General features: G+C 33.9%; 1 protein-coding gene across 1 annotated transcript in view; it reads left to right on the top strand.

Moving 5' to 3' along the window:
• The window catches only part of LOC148942401 (receptor-type guanylate cyclase Gyc76C-like), a 398,466-nt gene extending 382,990 nt beyond the window's left edge, over positions 1–15,476 (top strand). The window contains exons 20-22 of the mRNA XM_089103313.1: positions 6,353–6,596; positions 11,403–11,495; positions 13,004–15,476. Coding sequence (XP_088959439.1) covers positions 6,353–6,596; positions 11,403–11,495; positions 13,004–13,401 — 735 coding nt within the window. The 3' untranslated portion in view covers positions 13,402–15,476. The remainder of the gene's footprint in view (positions 1–6,352; positions 6,597–11,402; positions 11,496–13,003) is intronic.
• The last annotated feature ends 265 nt before the right edge of the window (positions 15,477–15,741 follow it).

Below are 15,741 nucleotides of genomic sequence, written 5' to 3'. Positions count from 1 at the left end.
TACCCTTTGGATTTGGGTATCACAAAGTAATTAAGAAGATCATTCTCAAGAATCACAAATCTAACTTTCCTTTCTACTCTGTCCTTCAACACATACAATAATCAATAGACGAAACCTTTTATTTTTGTAATATTTTTTTGTTAAAAAGGAAATACCAAGAGTGCACCAAGTGGCAAATGATATTAATATATTTATAACCATGAAGGGCTATATTCTAGGCCAGATCTAGAGGAAGGGGCTAGAGAGGACAAGTGCCTGGGGACTGAAAAATAAGCTTAAATTTTAATATTTTTGTACAAAAATTATAATATTAATAGTATTGATGGTGCAGCAGGTGGCACCAAAGTATACATTTGCTCCCTCCGCTAAGAAAAAACCTAATTCCAGCTCTGGCTATATTGCAGAAATATTTAAAATAGGAAGAGACAGACAATTAAAAAAGCTTATCAGGTGAAAACAGCATCTCTCTCTCTCTCTCTCTCTCTCTCTCTCTCTCTCTCTCTCTCTCTCTCTCTCTCTCTCTCTCTCTCTCTCTCTCTCTCTCTCTCTCTATATATATATATATATATATATATATATATATATATATATATATATATATATATATATATATATATATATATATATATATATATATATATATATATATATATATATATATATATATATATATATATATATATATATATATATATATATATATATATATATATATCGCTGTAATACAGGGTAATGAAATCACAAGGGAAATTTTAATGAACAGAAGCTGAACCGGCTTTTCTTTCTTACACATGGTTACAGGCTTCCATGTATAACTAAACACGACCAGCTCAGGGGTTAATTTCTCCCGTGACCCTTCTCCCCTCAATTGGCAACCCCTAGGAATAAGAACCTTCACCCCTGATATCACAATTTTGTTTACACTTTTTCAGATAATCTTTTATGTATTCTCTGTGACTCACCCTTTTCTATTTATTTATCCAATTTGGCCCTATCCCCTTCCCCCTGAACGAAATCCAGTAGAGCATCTGTTATGACAATCTCAGTCTCTTACATAAAGTCAGGAAATTTGCCTGACCTATATTCCCAGAGGACAATTAATTATATGTTATTTACCCTTTTAGAAGTTCCTCGTTTCCTATTGGGATGACACAGTCGGAAACTATTACTTATGTTAATCTTCAAACAAGGGGGAACTGTTAATTCTGCCTTATTTATTTTGAAGACTGCGAAGTTTGATTTTTTCCTGTTCTTTTTTTGCTCTTAAATTATTTGACTTATGAAGGGTCAAATATAAAATGAAGTGAAAGTGAAATAGAAAAATTAAAGTTAAGAAACTTTGAATATGTAAAGGAAGATAGATGGATTGCTGGATAAATAAAAAACCAAGACAGAGATAAAATTATTTATGTTTTATCTTCAGCAATTTTCATCCTTTTTCAAGAGTCAGAAGTGAATGAAGAGTGACCAGCATCCCTCCTTCATCCTTTTAGATGCCCCCCTCAAACCCCAAACGTACCCGATCAAAATTTTTAGATAGCCATTCTGTTCAGAACAGTCGGAAGATTTAAAAAACTATGCTCCGTGGATTGTATGACCCCCCCCCCCCAGCACCAAGGGCCCCCTCAGCATCAATAATGAAATTTGCCCATTGTTTACGCAAAAGACTTTATTATTGGGAAAGGGAGGCATGTTTGATCTTGCGTTTCCAGAAAGGCTAAGGATATTGAGGCGAAACTTCTATTGAATATTTGAAGGGGATGTTAAACCATTTTACAAGACACTACGCAAATCGAGGATGTCAAAACAGCACATCCGTAAAATTCCAGGAACATCTAAGGTCATTAAGTTGAAACTTTCATAGAATGTCAATGGGAACGTTGAAGTAACTCTAAAGATACTATGTGCATCTAGGAAGTCAGAAAGGCGTATCTCTAACATCTGGGGAAGGGTAAAGGGTATTAAGTTGAAACTTTCATGGAATATTAGGAGGGGTCGTTGCACTAAATCAAAAGACATTATGTTCATCCAGGATATCAAAAGGGAGGATCTGCAATGTCTCAGGCTTCTCTAAGTGTGTTAAGATTAAACTTTGATAGAATGTCAAGGGGATCGTTGAACTAGCTCTAAAGACAGTATGGGCTTCCAGATTTTCAAAAAGAGCGTATGTTAGGAAGGGTAAATAGTATTAGATGAAATCTTTTGTGGATGTTAAAGGGGATCTAACACCAAATCTAAGGACGCTATGGTCATCCAAGTCAGCAAAGGGCAAAACTACAATATTATAGGAACAGCTTGGGGTATTGAGTTGAATCTTTCAGGGAATGGTGCAGGGGATGTTTGACCACATCAAAACACACCTTGTACATCGATATTGGGAAAGGGTTGAAAGTTTCAGGAACAAGAGAGCAAGTTAATTTGAAACTTTCAGAAAGTTTTGAGGGGAATGTTCAACAAAATCGAAATATTCCATCTGCCTCTGTGTTGTCAAAATGACGGATCTCCTATATCTAAGGAATGGCTAAGGATATTATTATGAAACTTTCAGGGCATATTGAAGGGGATGTTTAACCAAATTAAAAGATCCTATGTACATGCAGGTTTTCAAAAAGACATATTTACAATATCTCAAGAACTGCTAATGGTATTAAGTTGGAGTTTCTAGAGGAGTATTGAGGGGACTATTGAACTAAGTTAAAAGATAGTACCTGCATCCAGGTTTTTGAAATTGATTATCTGCTATATCTTAGCAACAGCTTAAGGTATTAAGCAGAAATTTTCAAGGTATGTCGATGAGGAGGTCAAACTAAACCGAAAGACACAATAGGCATCCAGGTTTTTAAAAGAGCATATCTGCAATATCTCAGGAACGATTAACGGTATTAATTTGAAACTTTCTGGGGATGTCGAACTAAACGGAGGCTATGGAAAAATGGGGGCTGGGACTATGGGAGAAATGGGGGTAAAATCAAATGAGCATGCGAAACTCTCCTAGACTTAGACTATGGTGTCAGTTCTAAATGAAAACTTCACAAACTTCATGAAAACTTCACAAAACGAATGAATTTTTAAAGGTTTTGAGAGTTCTGGGTGCAAGAATACCTAAATGAAAACTTCACGAAACGAATGGATTTTTAAGGGTTTTGAGAGTTCAGGGAGCAAGAATAGGGTTGAAAATTAATATTAAGAAGGCCATGTATCCCTGGTCGTGAGGCCTTATGAGGGGTAAGAAGAATAAAGTATTTCAAGTCTGTATTTATTGGTGAATGAACTTACTTACTTACTTTCTTACTAATACGTTGAAAGGGATGTGGAGATTTTGGGGAACGATAAGATCGATTAAGTATATAGCTTACCTTGGTAGTATTATTAGTAAGGACAATGGATGCACTGAAGATGGTAAAGATAGAATAGCCATGGCCCTGGGTGTTTTGTCACAGTTGAAAAAAGTTTGAAAGAATAGTAAGATAAGTCTGTGAACCAAGATTAGAATATTTGAAGCTACAGTGATGACCGAGTTCAAGTAAGGTTTTGAAACGTGGGTGCTAAGAAAAAAGAGGGAGAATTTGTTATGTCTTCCAGGGAAATTACCTACGGATTTATTTATGTATCCGTCTGACTAAATGGATTTCAAACAATAAGATATACGAAAAATGTGGTTTGATCCCGCTTTCTAGGGTTGTAATGAGAGATGGATTCAAATAGCCAGGACACTTTTTGCGGATGACAGATTGCCAAAGATTGTTTTTTTTTTGGCTAACCATTTAGAGCGAAGAGAAAAGCAGGTCGTCCCCAAATAGAGTTGAAAGAGGTCATGAGAAACGATTTAAGGGAAATTGGAACTTCTTTGGAGGGTGTAAAGAGGAAGGCTTTGAATAAATTGGGAATGAAGAGGAGCGTGCGTAGCTGTGTTGGTATCAGGTGACTTGGGGCTGCAGTGAGTTGTCAGTAGTAGTAGAATTAGTTAAAGTAATTTTCAAGAAGTTTTCGAAATAAGCGAAATAATACTACGTGCCACCTGGTTGAGGAGAAGGCCGTGTCTGCAACATATCAGGAATGGCCAAGGGTATTAATTTAAACTTTCAGTTAACGTTGAGGAAGATGTTGAAGCTAATAAAATGACACGATGAGCATATAGGTTGTCAAAAGAGGATGGTTTTAATATTCAGGAACAACTAAGGGTATCAAGTTGAAACTTTCAGGGAGTATTGACGAGGATGTTAATCTAAATAAAAAGACACTATATGCATCTCTGAAAGACACTATCTTAAAGTCTAAAATTTGACAATATAGAAGATGGATGGAATATTTTTAGGAAAATCGTTTACGAAGTTGCTCACGGTGTCATAGGGAAGGAAATTAGAAACGCTGATAGGAATTATTGTAAAATGCTATATAATTGACAAGAGGGGATTGCACAAAAAATTTATGAGTGACAGATTATATGAAAATAAAAGGAGTATAAAAAAAGTGGAAAAGCAATAAACAGGAACTAAGGAGATGTGAAGGGGAGGCCAGGGATAAAATTGGTAGGGATCTGGAATTTGCAACTAGGCAACATAATAAAAAATATTGTACTGGCATGTTAGTAAGTTGAGAGGGATTAGTCAATCTAGACTTGTTCACGTTAAAGATAGAAATGGGGCAATAATTCATGATAAGAAAATAGTTAGAGAGACATATACAGAACATTTTGAGAATGTCCTAAACTGTGATAGGTTACAGATAAGATATAAAAAAGGAAAAATTTTGTGAGACTTTGGATTTGAAGGAAGATTTAATTGTGAGCAATGAGTACTAGGCCTAAAAGGACTAAAAAACAATAAGGCTCCAGTTGAAGATAATGTGGTAAATGAGTTTTCTTTAAATACGGTGGTTGGGAAGTTGAAGGTAATTTACTGAAAATTATAAATATGATTTTTGAATAAAGGGGAGCTCCTAGCAATTTTAGGAAAACTTTAATTAAGCTCCTCTATAAGACAAGTGATAAGAGTGAGTTGTTAAATAGCCTATAGAGGCATTATTTTGGTTTCTATAGGTAGCAAATTACTTATTATGATGATAATTTGTAGACTTTGAGATCTTATAGACAAAGTTTTACGAGACGAAGAGTGTCTTTTTAGAAGAGAAGAGTATTAGACAAAATTTTACGTAGTATTTTTCGGAGATAGTTAATTGGGTTCACTCACCTAATGAATCAAATAAATTTTTCAATTCAGTCACTGCTCTAGTATTGTAAGAATAGCATCGTTTTTTGCTAACCGTAGATCTTGTGTGGGTGGCTCAATTTTGGAATTAGGATTTTTGTTTTTTTAATTTTTAATTCTAGTACTAAAAGGACTGAAAAAATAATGAGGTTCTAGGAATGCGTTTCTTAAATATGGTGCCTCTGAGGTTAGAAAAAAGTTACTGAAAGGGGGAAGTACCTAACGATTTTAGGAAAACCTTAATTAAGCCACTTTATAAGAAAGGTGATAAAAGTGAGTATGGTAATTATCGAGGCATTAGTCTGGTTTCTGTAGGTAGCAAATTATTTAGTAATATTATACTACTTTTTAGACTGAGAGATGCCGTAGACGAAGTTTTAAGAGAAGAACAGTCCAGTTTTAGAAAAGGTAGAGGGTGTGTCGACCAAATTTTCACTCTTAGGTTAATAATTGAGAAGGGACACCTTTGGTCCTGAGTTTTATAGATAATGAGTGAGCCATTGATTCAGCTGATAGGTGAGCCTTAGCGAAGGTCTTATCCTTGTATGGCATACCAGACAAAAACACTAAAGTGATTTGTGCTATGTACAAAAATAACACTGCTTTGTTTAAGGTAGGAAATTAGGTAAGTAGTTGGTTTCGTTTGAAATTAGGATTTGAGGTGATTGCGTTCTTTCCTTATTCGTATGGACTTTGATGGACTTTTATGGACTTTGTCCTTAGGAACGCAGCAAAGGCAATGGAAGGATATGGAATCAAATGGGAAGTTAACTTTCCTGGACTTAGATTAAACTGATGAATTGAGCATCCTAAATGAAAGTGCGAGCAAAACGAATGAACTTGGTTTGGAAAGGTCAGGGTGCAAGAATAGGTTTGAAAATTAAATTTACGAAAACTAAGTCACTAAGACTAGAAATAAGTGAAGTTGAAGAGGTGATGCTGGGTAACAAGAATATTGTTCAAGTCAACAGCTTCACCAACCTATGTAATATTATCCATTAGAAACGCCCATTATGTCAAGTACCCTATTATTATAATAAAATTTGATCAAAATGTTACATATCAAATTTGTAAAATATGTCGCAAAGCTATATGTCAATTACACGTAAAAAAATATAATGTCCATTAGTTTCTTTGTTTTGTAGGTAAGTGGACTCCCGGTTCGGAATGGGGAGCAACATGCCGCTGAGATTGCAAGTATGTCATTGCATTTACTACAAGCTGTGAAACATTTCAAAATTAGACATAGACCAACAGATATACTAATGCTCCGCATTGGAATTCACACTGGTCCTGTCTGCGCAGGCGTCGTCGGACTTAAAATGCCAAGATACTGCTTATTTGGTGACACTGTCAATACTGCCTCACGAATGGAGTCAACTGGAGTTCGTAAGTCTTAATCCCCAGCCATAGCATGGTGCTTTCCAAAGCACCATGGTGCATGGTGCAAAGAATAAAATAAAAGAAAACCCAGAATTGGGTTTATAAGCCCAACAAAAATACAGAACGAAACATAGCAAATATTTCGAAAGGACAACCACTTCCTTTCTTCAACGTTATCAGAGAGTGTTCAAATTTTCTGAGTGAAAACACTAACGATGCAAGCCAGGTAAAAAGACAAAAACAACGTGGAGATCAAATTGAAAGAAAAACACAAATGGAAGAACAACCCAACGAAATGAAAGAATTAAACAGCAACAGATAAAATCTTGATTAACAGAATTAAAAATAAAAAAAAACAACTCAAAAAGCTAGCCACTTACCAAAATCCAACGACTAACAATAAATAATGTTCTTGTTGAGAAGCTAGAAGTGACTAAGATTATTTGAAACGAAAAGATCTGAGGGATCAGGGACTCGTATAATTTTTTTAGTGTGAACGTGACAGAATATATCTTAGGAATGAATAAATGGTCAGTTTCTGGTCTGAGAAAACCAAAATAGGGGTCGCTTATTTTAAAACCACTCGTAATTTCAGTTTTCTTCTCTTTAATTCTTTGGGATGGTAGCTTCTCTCTCCCCCGAAAATATATCCCTTAGATAACAGAAATATACAAAAAGGATCAAATTTCTGTAAAATTCGATAAAAAATATTACCTGTCTCCTCCCCCCCCCCCAAAAAAAAAGTACTCAATATTTCTGATTTTCTGGGAACTTTTTATTCAAATTACGAATTAAATTGTTTTATTAATGTCCATACCTGTGTCATTCCTTTTTGATCCTAATATGCATATACAAATGAAAACAGAATAATGGGATTGAAGTATCTGTCTAAAAAAAAACCTAAGATTTTGACTTTGAATAAGATCTAATAGTTCAAAATGAATTTTCAGGTCAATATTCAATTTTAATTTCAATATTTTAAATTCATGTTAAGGCTTAATTTTTCTAAGAAATCCGAGTCAAAATGTCTGGAAAATCTAGAATAAATTGGATATAAAATTCTTTTGAGGTATCATGCCTCAGTTGCAAATTCGTGGTATTTTCAAATGATTACAAAGGGCTACGCCCCTTCTCCATTCAAATCTAACCATAGCCTTCCTCCTTACAACCTCCAAAAAATTCCAATTGCCATTGAGTTCCTCGTTACAACCTCCTCCCACCCAATTCGGAGTCGTCCTGCTTTTCATTTGGCCCTCGATAGTTGACCAAAATGGTCAACCTCAATGGTTCACCTCGAGGGACGATCTTTGGCAATTTGTCATTCTTCATCTACAGAATGTGTCCCAGCCATCGTAGCTTGTCTCTCATTATAGTCCTAGAAAGCGGTGTAGAACTACATTTTTCGTATAGCTTACTGTTTGAAATAGCCTTCGGTCGGTCAGTCGGGTGCCCAAAACAATCTGTAGACAATTTCTCTGGAAAACGTTTAGCAAACCTTACTCCGTTTTTAGGAGAGCACTCGTGCTTTAGAACCATATTTGACCACTATCACCACTGTATTTTCCAATAGTCTAATTTTGGTTCACAGACTTATCTCCCCACTCTTCCAAGGTTTTTTCAACTGTTAAAGACACCTTAAGCCTTTGATATTCTACTTTTCGTCTTTGCACTACATCCATCATTGTTGCTAACAATCCTACCTTGGCAGGTCAAGCTAACCCCTTGATAGATCATCTCGTTGCGAAGCACCACCTCTTTGCCATCACTTATTCCCAGTCCAAGTGACTTGCACCCTGAACTCTCAAACGCCCGATAAATTGTACCTTTTGCTAATAACTTCATCTAGAACACACAAATCATCAGCATAATCAAAGTCTAAGAGAGTATTGCTTTCCCATTCGATTCCGTGCTCTCTCATATGCTGTTTTGTGCTACTTAGAAAAAAGTCCATCAGAATGATCCATATAAATCGTGAAAAAAACTCAGCCTACTGAACTTCTGATTTAATACCGCAGTTAGCCTACTAACCTTATTTCCTACCTTAACCACATTGATTGATCTTCTCTTACATAACATTAATCACTTTAATGTATTTATGTGGTATATCATGCAAGAATTGGACTTTTGTTGGAGCTCATCTATTGGCTTAATCTAACGATTGGTCGTAATCTATAAAACTGACTTCTCGTGATGACTTAGGCCCTTCTCAATTACCAATGTAAGAGTGTCAACTTGGTCAACGTATCCTCTCCCAAACCACACTTTTCTTTTATTAAAACTTCATCTACAGCATCTCTAAGTCTAAAAAATATCATCATACTAAGTAATTTGATACCTACAGATACGAAGCTAATGCCTCTATAATTACCACACTCACTCTTATCACCTTTCTAATACAGGTGTTTAATTAGGGTTTTCCTAAAATTGCTAGGTACTTCACCTTTTTCAAAAATTATATTCGTAATCTTCAGTAATTTATCTCAAACTGCAGAGCAGTTTGAGACTGCTCTGCAGTTGTTCGGTTAATGAGCTACAAAACTCATTTACCGAACTATCAGCAAATTTTTGCTAAAGCCGAGAGTACGGCCTTGAATGCATACTATTCAAATATTGGGTAGACGTAGGCCTACCGTGCTTGTGAACTAGTGAAGACTAGTTAGCTACTAAAGGAGCTATGGGCTTATGATGCGAAGGGAGCATCTATGGAGTGATGAAAAAACAATCTTAAAAATTTGTTCCCTATGCAAAAGCCTCAAAAAGTTTATCTATCACCTTCTTATAAAGCCTTGGATTTTTCAGTGGTCACATCGGATACCCCCCCCCCCTTAGAATAAAAAAAACTTGGTAAAAAATTTCTAATATTTAACATAACATAACCAGTGGTCGGTGTTTACCGCCCTGAAAAATAACCCCAAGCAAATATCCCCCGGAAAATACCCACCGTGGAAAATACCCCCCCCCCCGGAAAATACCCTCCCGCATAAAATAAACCTCCTCGGAAAATAACCCCCCCCCCCTGGAAAATACCGCCCGCGAATTATACAGAAAAATAGAAAATGATGGAGTTTAATAGAAAAAAAAATCTTTTCTCTGTCATTAGGAGTTTTCAACGAAAAAAAAAAACCAAGTCAAAAAAAGTTAAACAAAACAAATAAAATTCCCAAGCTTGGACAACCCAGTTTTCAGCGAGGGGGTGGAAATTTTTCGTTTTTTTCCGTGAAGTATTTTCCATGGGGGTACTTTCCGAGGGGTGTTTTCCAGGGGGGGCATTTTCCGGGGTGGGTATTTTCCGCGGAGGGTATTTTCCGGGGGTATTTTCCGCTGAGGGCATTTTCCATGTTTTTTTCCCAGCGGAGTTTTTTTCCAGAAGATATTTTCCGTGGGGGGGGTAAATGCCTAGATCCTTTTTCATGATATATATGGCTTTTGAGTTTCCACTTTACCGATTCTAAAGAATTATTCAGTTCAATTCAATTTATTTATAGCCTGTCAAAAGAAAAAAGGGCGCAATTGCCCTAAATGACAGAATACATAAGAGAAACAAAAGAAGAAAGACAAAAAAACTTATACACTGAACAAAAATAAGTAGTTTTTACAATCATAATAATCATAGACATAATCACAAATCATATATTCTAATCACAAGATAAGACATAAATCAAAAGACATAAAAAAAACTCATAAGAATAAAGAGGACCAGTCATGATTTAGTTTACTGGCGGAAGATTTAAAATCCTTTACTCTTTTATCAATAATTGTCGATGGGAAAATGAGCTTAAATTTTTGGGACAAAAAAGAGTTACTAGTCCAGGGGGGGCATATGTAAAAGGAATTTAGCAAATTTAAAATAAATCCGATGAATAAGTTTTTTTTTGAAGCAAGAAAAAATTGCTAAATAGGAGACAGAGCAAGAAGATGAGGCACAGTTGGAACGATGGAAAGATGGAAACGATTGAGGAAACGATTGATGGAAACGATTGTAACGTTAGAGACAAATGTCTTTTAACATTGTCTTTTGTAGTAATAATCTAACATTGTCTTTTTTTTCATGGTTTTGAATGGCAAGCTTAATAGTTTCCTTAATTGAATTTCCAATGGGCATTCCCAGGTAAATAAGGTGTTTAGAGAGGGGGATTAACGTTTCAGTAAGTTGTAGGGATTTATCAGAGTATCCTTTGAGGTTTAAACAGACAGTTACAGTTTTATCCAAATTAAAACTTAAACCAAGCTGCTGATATTCTAGTTTTAACTTCGAGAAAGTGCTCTGACAACCAGAGAAAGTGCGACTCAGATTTAGGATATCATCAGCATACGTAAGTAAAGAGACATCCAAACCCCCGTAAATTCAGGTGGACTCAATAGAATTTTGGGCTGGAATGACTGAATTATTAAAAAGTGCCGGAAAGTGAGACCTCCTTGTCTAAAGCGCTTTAGCACATTAAAAAGCTCTGAACCGCACTTCATTTTGGCACGAAGACGTTTATACATTTATCGAAGACACCTTATAACTGAGAAGTCAACCCCTCTCTATTGAGCTTCCACCAAGATCTGGGCAAAAATACACGAATCCAATGCTCTGGCAATGTACAGTGCACATAGAACAATAAACTCCCCCGAACCTTCCACATCTGCAAGAACCTTAAAATGGAAATAAAGAGCATGCTCACGACTAAGTGAGCATGCTCACTTAGAATTAAATTTCTATTTCACTGTCCTAGGTACTTTCAGGGGATTTTGTACTTTGATAAGTTGTTGTTATCTTGTAAACAAGTTTTGTCTATTTCAATCTAACACACCTTTGTCTTTTCGTAGCCTTGAAAGTACACTGTAGCTCCGAGTGTAAACTACTTTTGGATAAACTAGGAGGATACCAATTTGAAAAGAGAGGACCAGTAAAAATGAAAGGTGAGATGTGAAACAATAGATTAATTAGATAAAATCTATTTTACCAAACCATCAATATCATAACCAAATTTACTTAGGCTACCAGTCTGAAAAGAGAGGACCAGTATAAATAATAGGTGTAAGGTGAAATAGTAATATAAACTAAAGTAAAATGGATTTTATTTGTTCTATTTATTAGCTTAGCAATTTATTTACAAAATTTAAACATCAATTTGAAAAAAGAGAAGCAGTAAAAATGAAAACTAAAAAGTGTATTATTAATTAAATTTAAAGGACATGGATTTTATTTCTTGAATTTTACAAGTAATTTATAATTTAATTTATAATTGAATTTACAATTTATTTACACAATTTATTTACCAATTAGCACACAAAGAAAAACACCAAAAATAAAAGAAGAGGCGTGAAATAAAAAAAATGGTTAAAGTAAAAAGATTTATTTTTCTTATCAACGAATTCATTATTATATTGAATTTATTTTAGGTTTAATTTTAGGCAAAACTTTTTTTTTAAACGGGCATGAATTTTTTTATTATTTTTTTTTTTTTTTAATGGGAATTAAGGCCATTTGGCTGCGTTTTACCCATTGACAATTTTTTGGAGTTCCCGGTAAAAAATTGGTAAAAGCTCGGCTCCTATTTGTGGAATCTTTGATACAAGATTTTTTTACCTTGGTAACATTCCGAAATTTGTTCGTTATCGTTTTTTTTATCGTATCAGAAAACCCTATTACATAGGTTTCAAGCTCATATCTGCAAAAATCTGCAACTTTGTATTTTTTACCAGAAGAAAAATATACGAATATAGAAGTTAGTTACGTATGTTAATTTTTAAAGAAATCCATTTATCAAAATAAAATTAAAAATTTTATGCAAATAAAAGCTGCGTTAGCTAAAAAACGATCAGAAATTAAATAAAAAAAAAACAAGTTTTTTAAACTGAAAGTAAGGAGCGACATTAAAACTTAAAACGAACAGAAATTATTCCGTATATGAAAGGGACTGTCCCCTCCTCAACGCCTTGCTCCTTACGCTAAAGTTTGACTCTGTCTCACAACTCTATTTTTTAAAACAATAAAAAACTTTAGCGTAAAGAGCGAGGCGTTGAGCAGGGGACAGCCCCTTTCATATACGGAATAATTTCTGTTCGTTTTAAGTTTTAACGTCGCTCCTTACTTTCAGTTTAAAAAACTTGTTTTTTTTATTTAATAACTTATAAGAGTGGAAACTGGTGCTTGTGTCGGCAAAGAAAACCTTGACGCCATCTATCGTTTTGTGACATTTGACATTTTTTTCAAGCTGTGTAATCGTTTCTCTGTCAGGAACTGATATCAGATACTTATTCCTATACTAATCTTGTAAGTTATCCATACTCTATATATCATACTCTATATAATAGTTACCCATAGGGGTTCACCTCCATCGTCTTAAATATTATATAATTCACCAAATGTTAAAATTAAAGAAAAAATTATATACAAGTAAGAAAATGCCTTTTCTTAATTACAGGAAAGGGAGAAAAGCTGACTTACTGGTTAATAGGCCAAGAAGCCGAATGCAGGACACATTCAGTTCATTTAATCAATTCACCGAGTCAAAATTGTTCGTCAGAACCTCAACTACCAACTGTAGCAAGAAATCGTCAAAGCTTTCGGAGAGGCATTGTCAATTTGACCTTAGAAGCCTGCCTTAGTGATGAACAATTTTCCTGTGACATGACAACACTGACTGTCCCAAATGACGATAGCTACCGCCGTACAAGTGCTCCATTTATTTTTGGTATCAGTGGTGAATCTACAATAACCCCTAAGAAAACTATATTTTGCTGGAAGAATGAAAAATCGAAAAGTAAAAGGACATACGATCACTCTCCCCTTCTGCTGTCAAAAAAAGGAAACTGTATTTAAAGTAAATTCGAATATGCTAAAAAATAAAAACACAAAAAATTGTTGAAAATATAGTTAAGCTATTTGATGATCAATGGTAAAAAATCAAATAGCAACTAAAATTTTACATTAAGCTTTAATCCAATAGGAATCCACTTTTGGGTCGAAAGCCAGATTTGGTGCCAGCTGGCACCAAGCCAGCCATTGTCAGCTGGTGCCTTTATGTAGCAGAATATGTAGCTATGGACTATATGAGATTTGACAGGACTCAAAAATCTAAAGACGGACTAATAATTATAAAATAAAACAAGTAAATATATTTCAAAATCTAATCTCCTGCCAAACTTTGGGTGTGACGTCATGTTCTGAAGAAGAGCCTTATAATGGCTTAATAGTTAGTTTAAAGGGAAAAATTCTGTTTAAGAGCAGCTTAAAATTACAATGGTTTAACATTCAGTTTAAAAATATGAAGATATGCAAATTATTGAAAAAGGGGCCAATTCATTGCAAGATCTAACTTTAAATATCAAGCAATATTTACTAGAACTTTTTTCTTAAATGGATTAGGCTGGACCCTGATAAAAGTTTCAACTTCTAGAAAAATCAGGATGTGAAATCATTTGATATGAAATAAAGTCTTCAATTTAGGAATTCGGTTTAGGAAGTACAAATTGTTAAGCGCAAACACATCCAATTAGGTACAAACAAATTAAAAATTTAAATTTATTTTATGATATATGTTGAAAAGTTAAGGACTTCTTTGAAGTTTTAACAGAGCTAATTTTCGTGCCGGACTTGAACGTCAAGGAATGAAGAGAATATTCATCTAGAGAAATATTTTTTTCCGATACAATAACGTGAAATACATGGAAACTATGAAAAAGTGTAAATATTTTGAAGGAAGCGCAAAGGCCCGAATTCGATAATGACAACAAAAAAAAAACAGAGAAATTACATAAAAAATATATTAATTACAGGAAAAACATCATGATAATTGAGGTGTGATACGAGTCAAACTGAACCGATTTAGAAGTACTAAAAAATCTAAAAACAAACAGCTGCAGAATGTGAGCCTAAGATTTAGGTTTAGTGCCAGTTAGATTCCGGTTTGTAAGATTTAATAACAAATTAAATTTTTTCTCATATATTTAGTTTAATAGTTTAACGTTGGCTACCATTAGAAGATCTAAACAATTGTTAATGACAAAAAATAAAATTTATAGAACAAATTTTGAAAAAAATCGTTAAAAAATTTTGTTATCAATTATGTTTTTTTATGTTAATTCACAGAAACATGGTATAAATAAGTCTTTAGGGGGAAAACTTCCTAAAATTTTTTTGTGTTCTTATATGGTATCAAATCTGCCAAAAAAAAAAATAGTAGAGAAAAACGTGTAGTATTCATTACAAAGAGGCATTGTAATAACTGACAAAAATGCTGACTGTTTAATTGTGTAATTAGACTGAGCGAGTTCATTTAAGAACAAACGACATAAACTTTTACAAGAAATTGCGGAAATCAAAGAAGAAGAAGAACCAAAACAGGAAATACGAAAAACTGTGACGAAAAAAAACGTTCTTGTACCTCTTAAGTCGTGACTTTGATGTCAAGGAAGATCATATTAGGAATAAGTAAAAAAGGAGTTAAAAATATTGTAAACTAAGAAGGAAGTGTCAAGAAATATTATATAATGAACAAAATAAAGAGATGAATAAAGAAAGAAATCATACAAAGAAGATAAAAGAAGAAATGTTGACTAATGAAATAGATGAAGATCCTCACCTCTGCAACAGCAACACTCGGTCTTGCTGCTGGAGCCTCTTGCTGCCAACTATTATTAGGGTGGGGGATCAAAAATACTTAGCCAGAAATAACATTCTCACCCGCATTTGAGGATTCTTATAGGGTACCAATTATTTTTTATTTGATAATGGGTTTTTTGTGAGGAGGACACTTCTTCTCGTAGTCTCTAGTTATGATTATGTGTGCAAGACCCAATATTAACATAATGTGATTAAGCGTATAAAAGTAGTAGTGTTCTTACTGCCCTGCATTATATATGTGATTTTTTAAAGCTAAATTGCAGTAAAGAACAATCGTTCCTGATAAGTCAATAAATACTAACTGTCGTGGAATATATATATATATATATATATATATATATATATATATATATATATATATATATATATATATATATATAATATATATATATATATATATATATATATATATATATATATATATATATATATATATATATATATATATATATATATATATATATATATATATATATATATATATTTTCCACGACAATTTTTTTTAAAGCTAAATTGCTAAATTTGCTAATTTGCTAA

Source organism: Artemia sp. Qi Xiang Cuo, chromosome 17 (genome assembly GCF_049724085.1).
Source record: "Artemia sp. Qi Xiang Cuo chromosome 17, ASM4972408v1, whole genome shotgun sequence".
In the NCBI taxonomy this organism is placed as follows: Eukaryota; Metazoa; Arthropoda; class Branchiopoda; order Anostraca; family Artemiidae; genus Artemia; species Artemia sp. Qi Xiang Cuo.
This window is presented reverse-complemented; position numbering and strand designations above follow the sequence as displayed.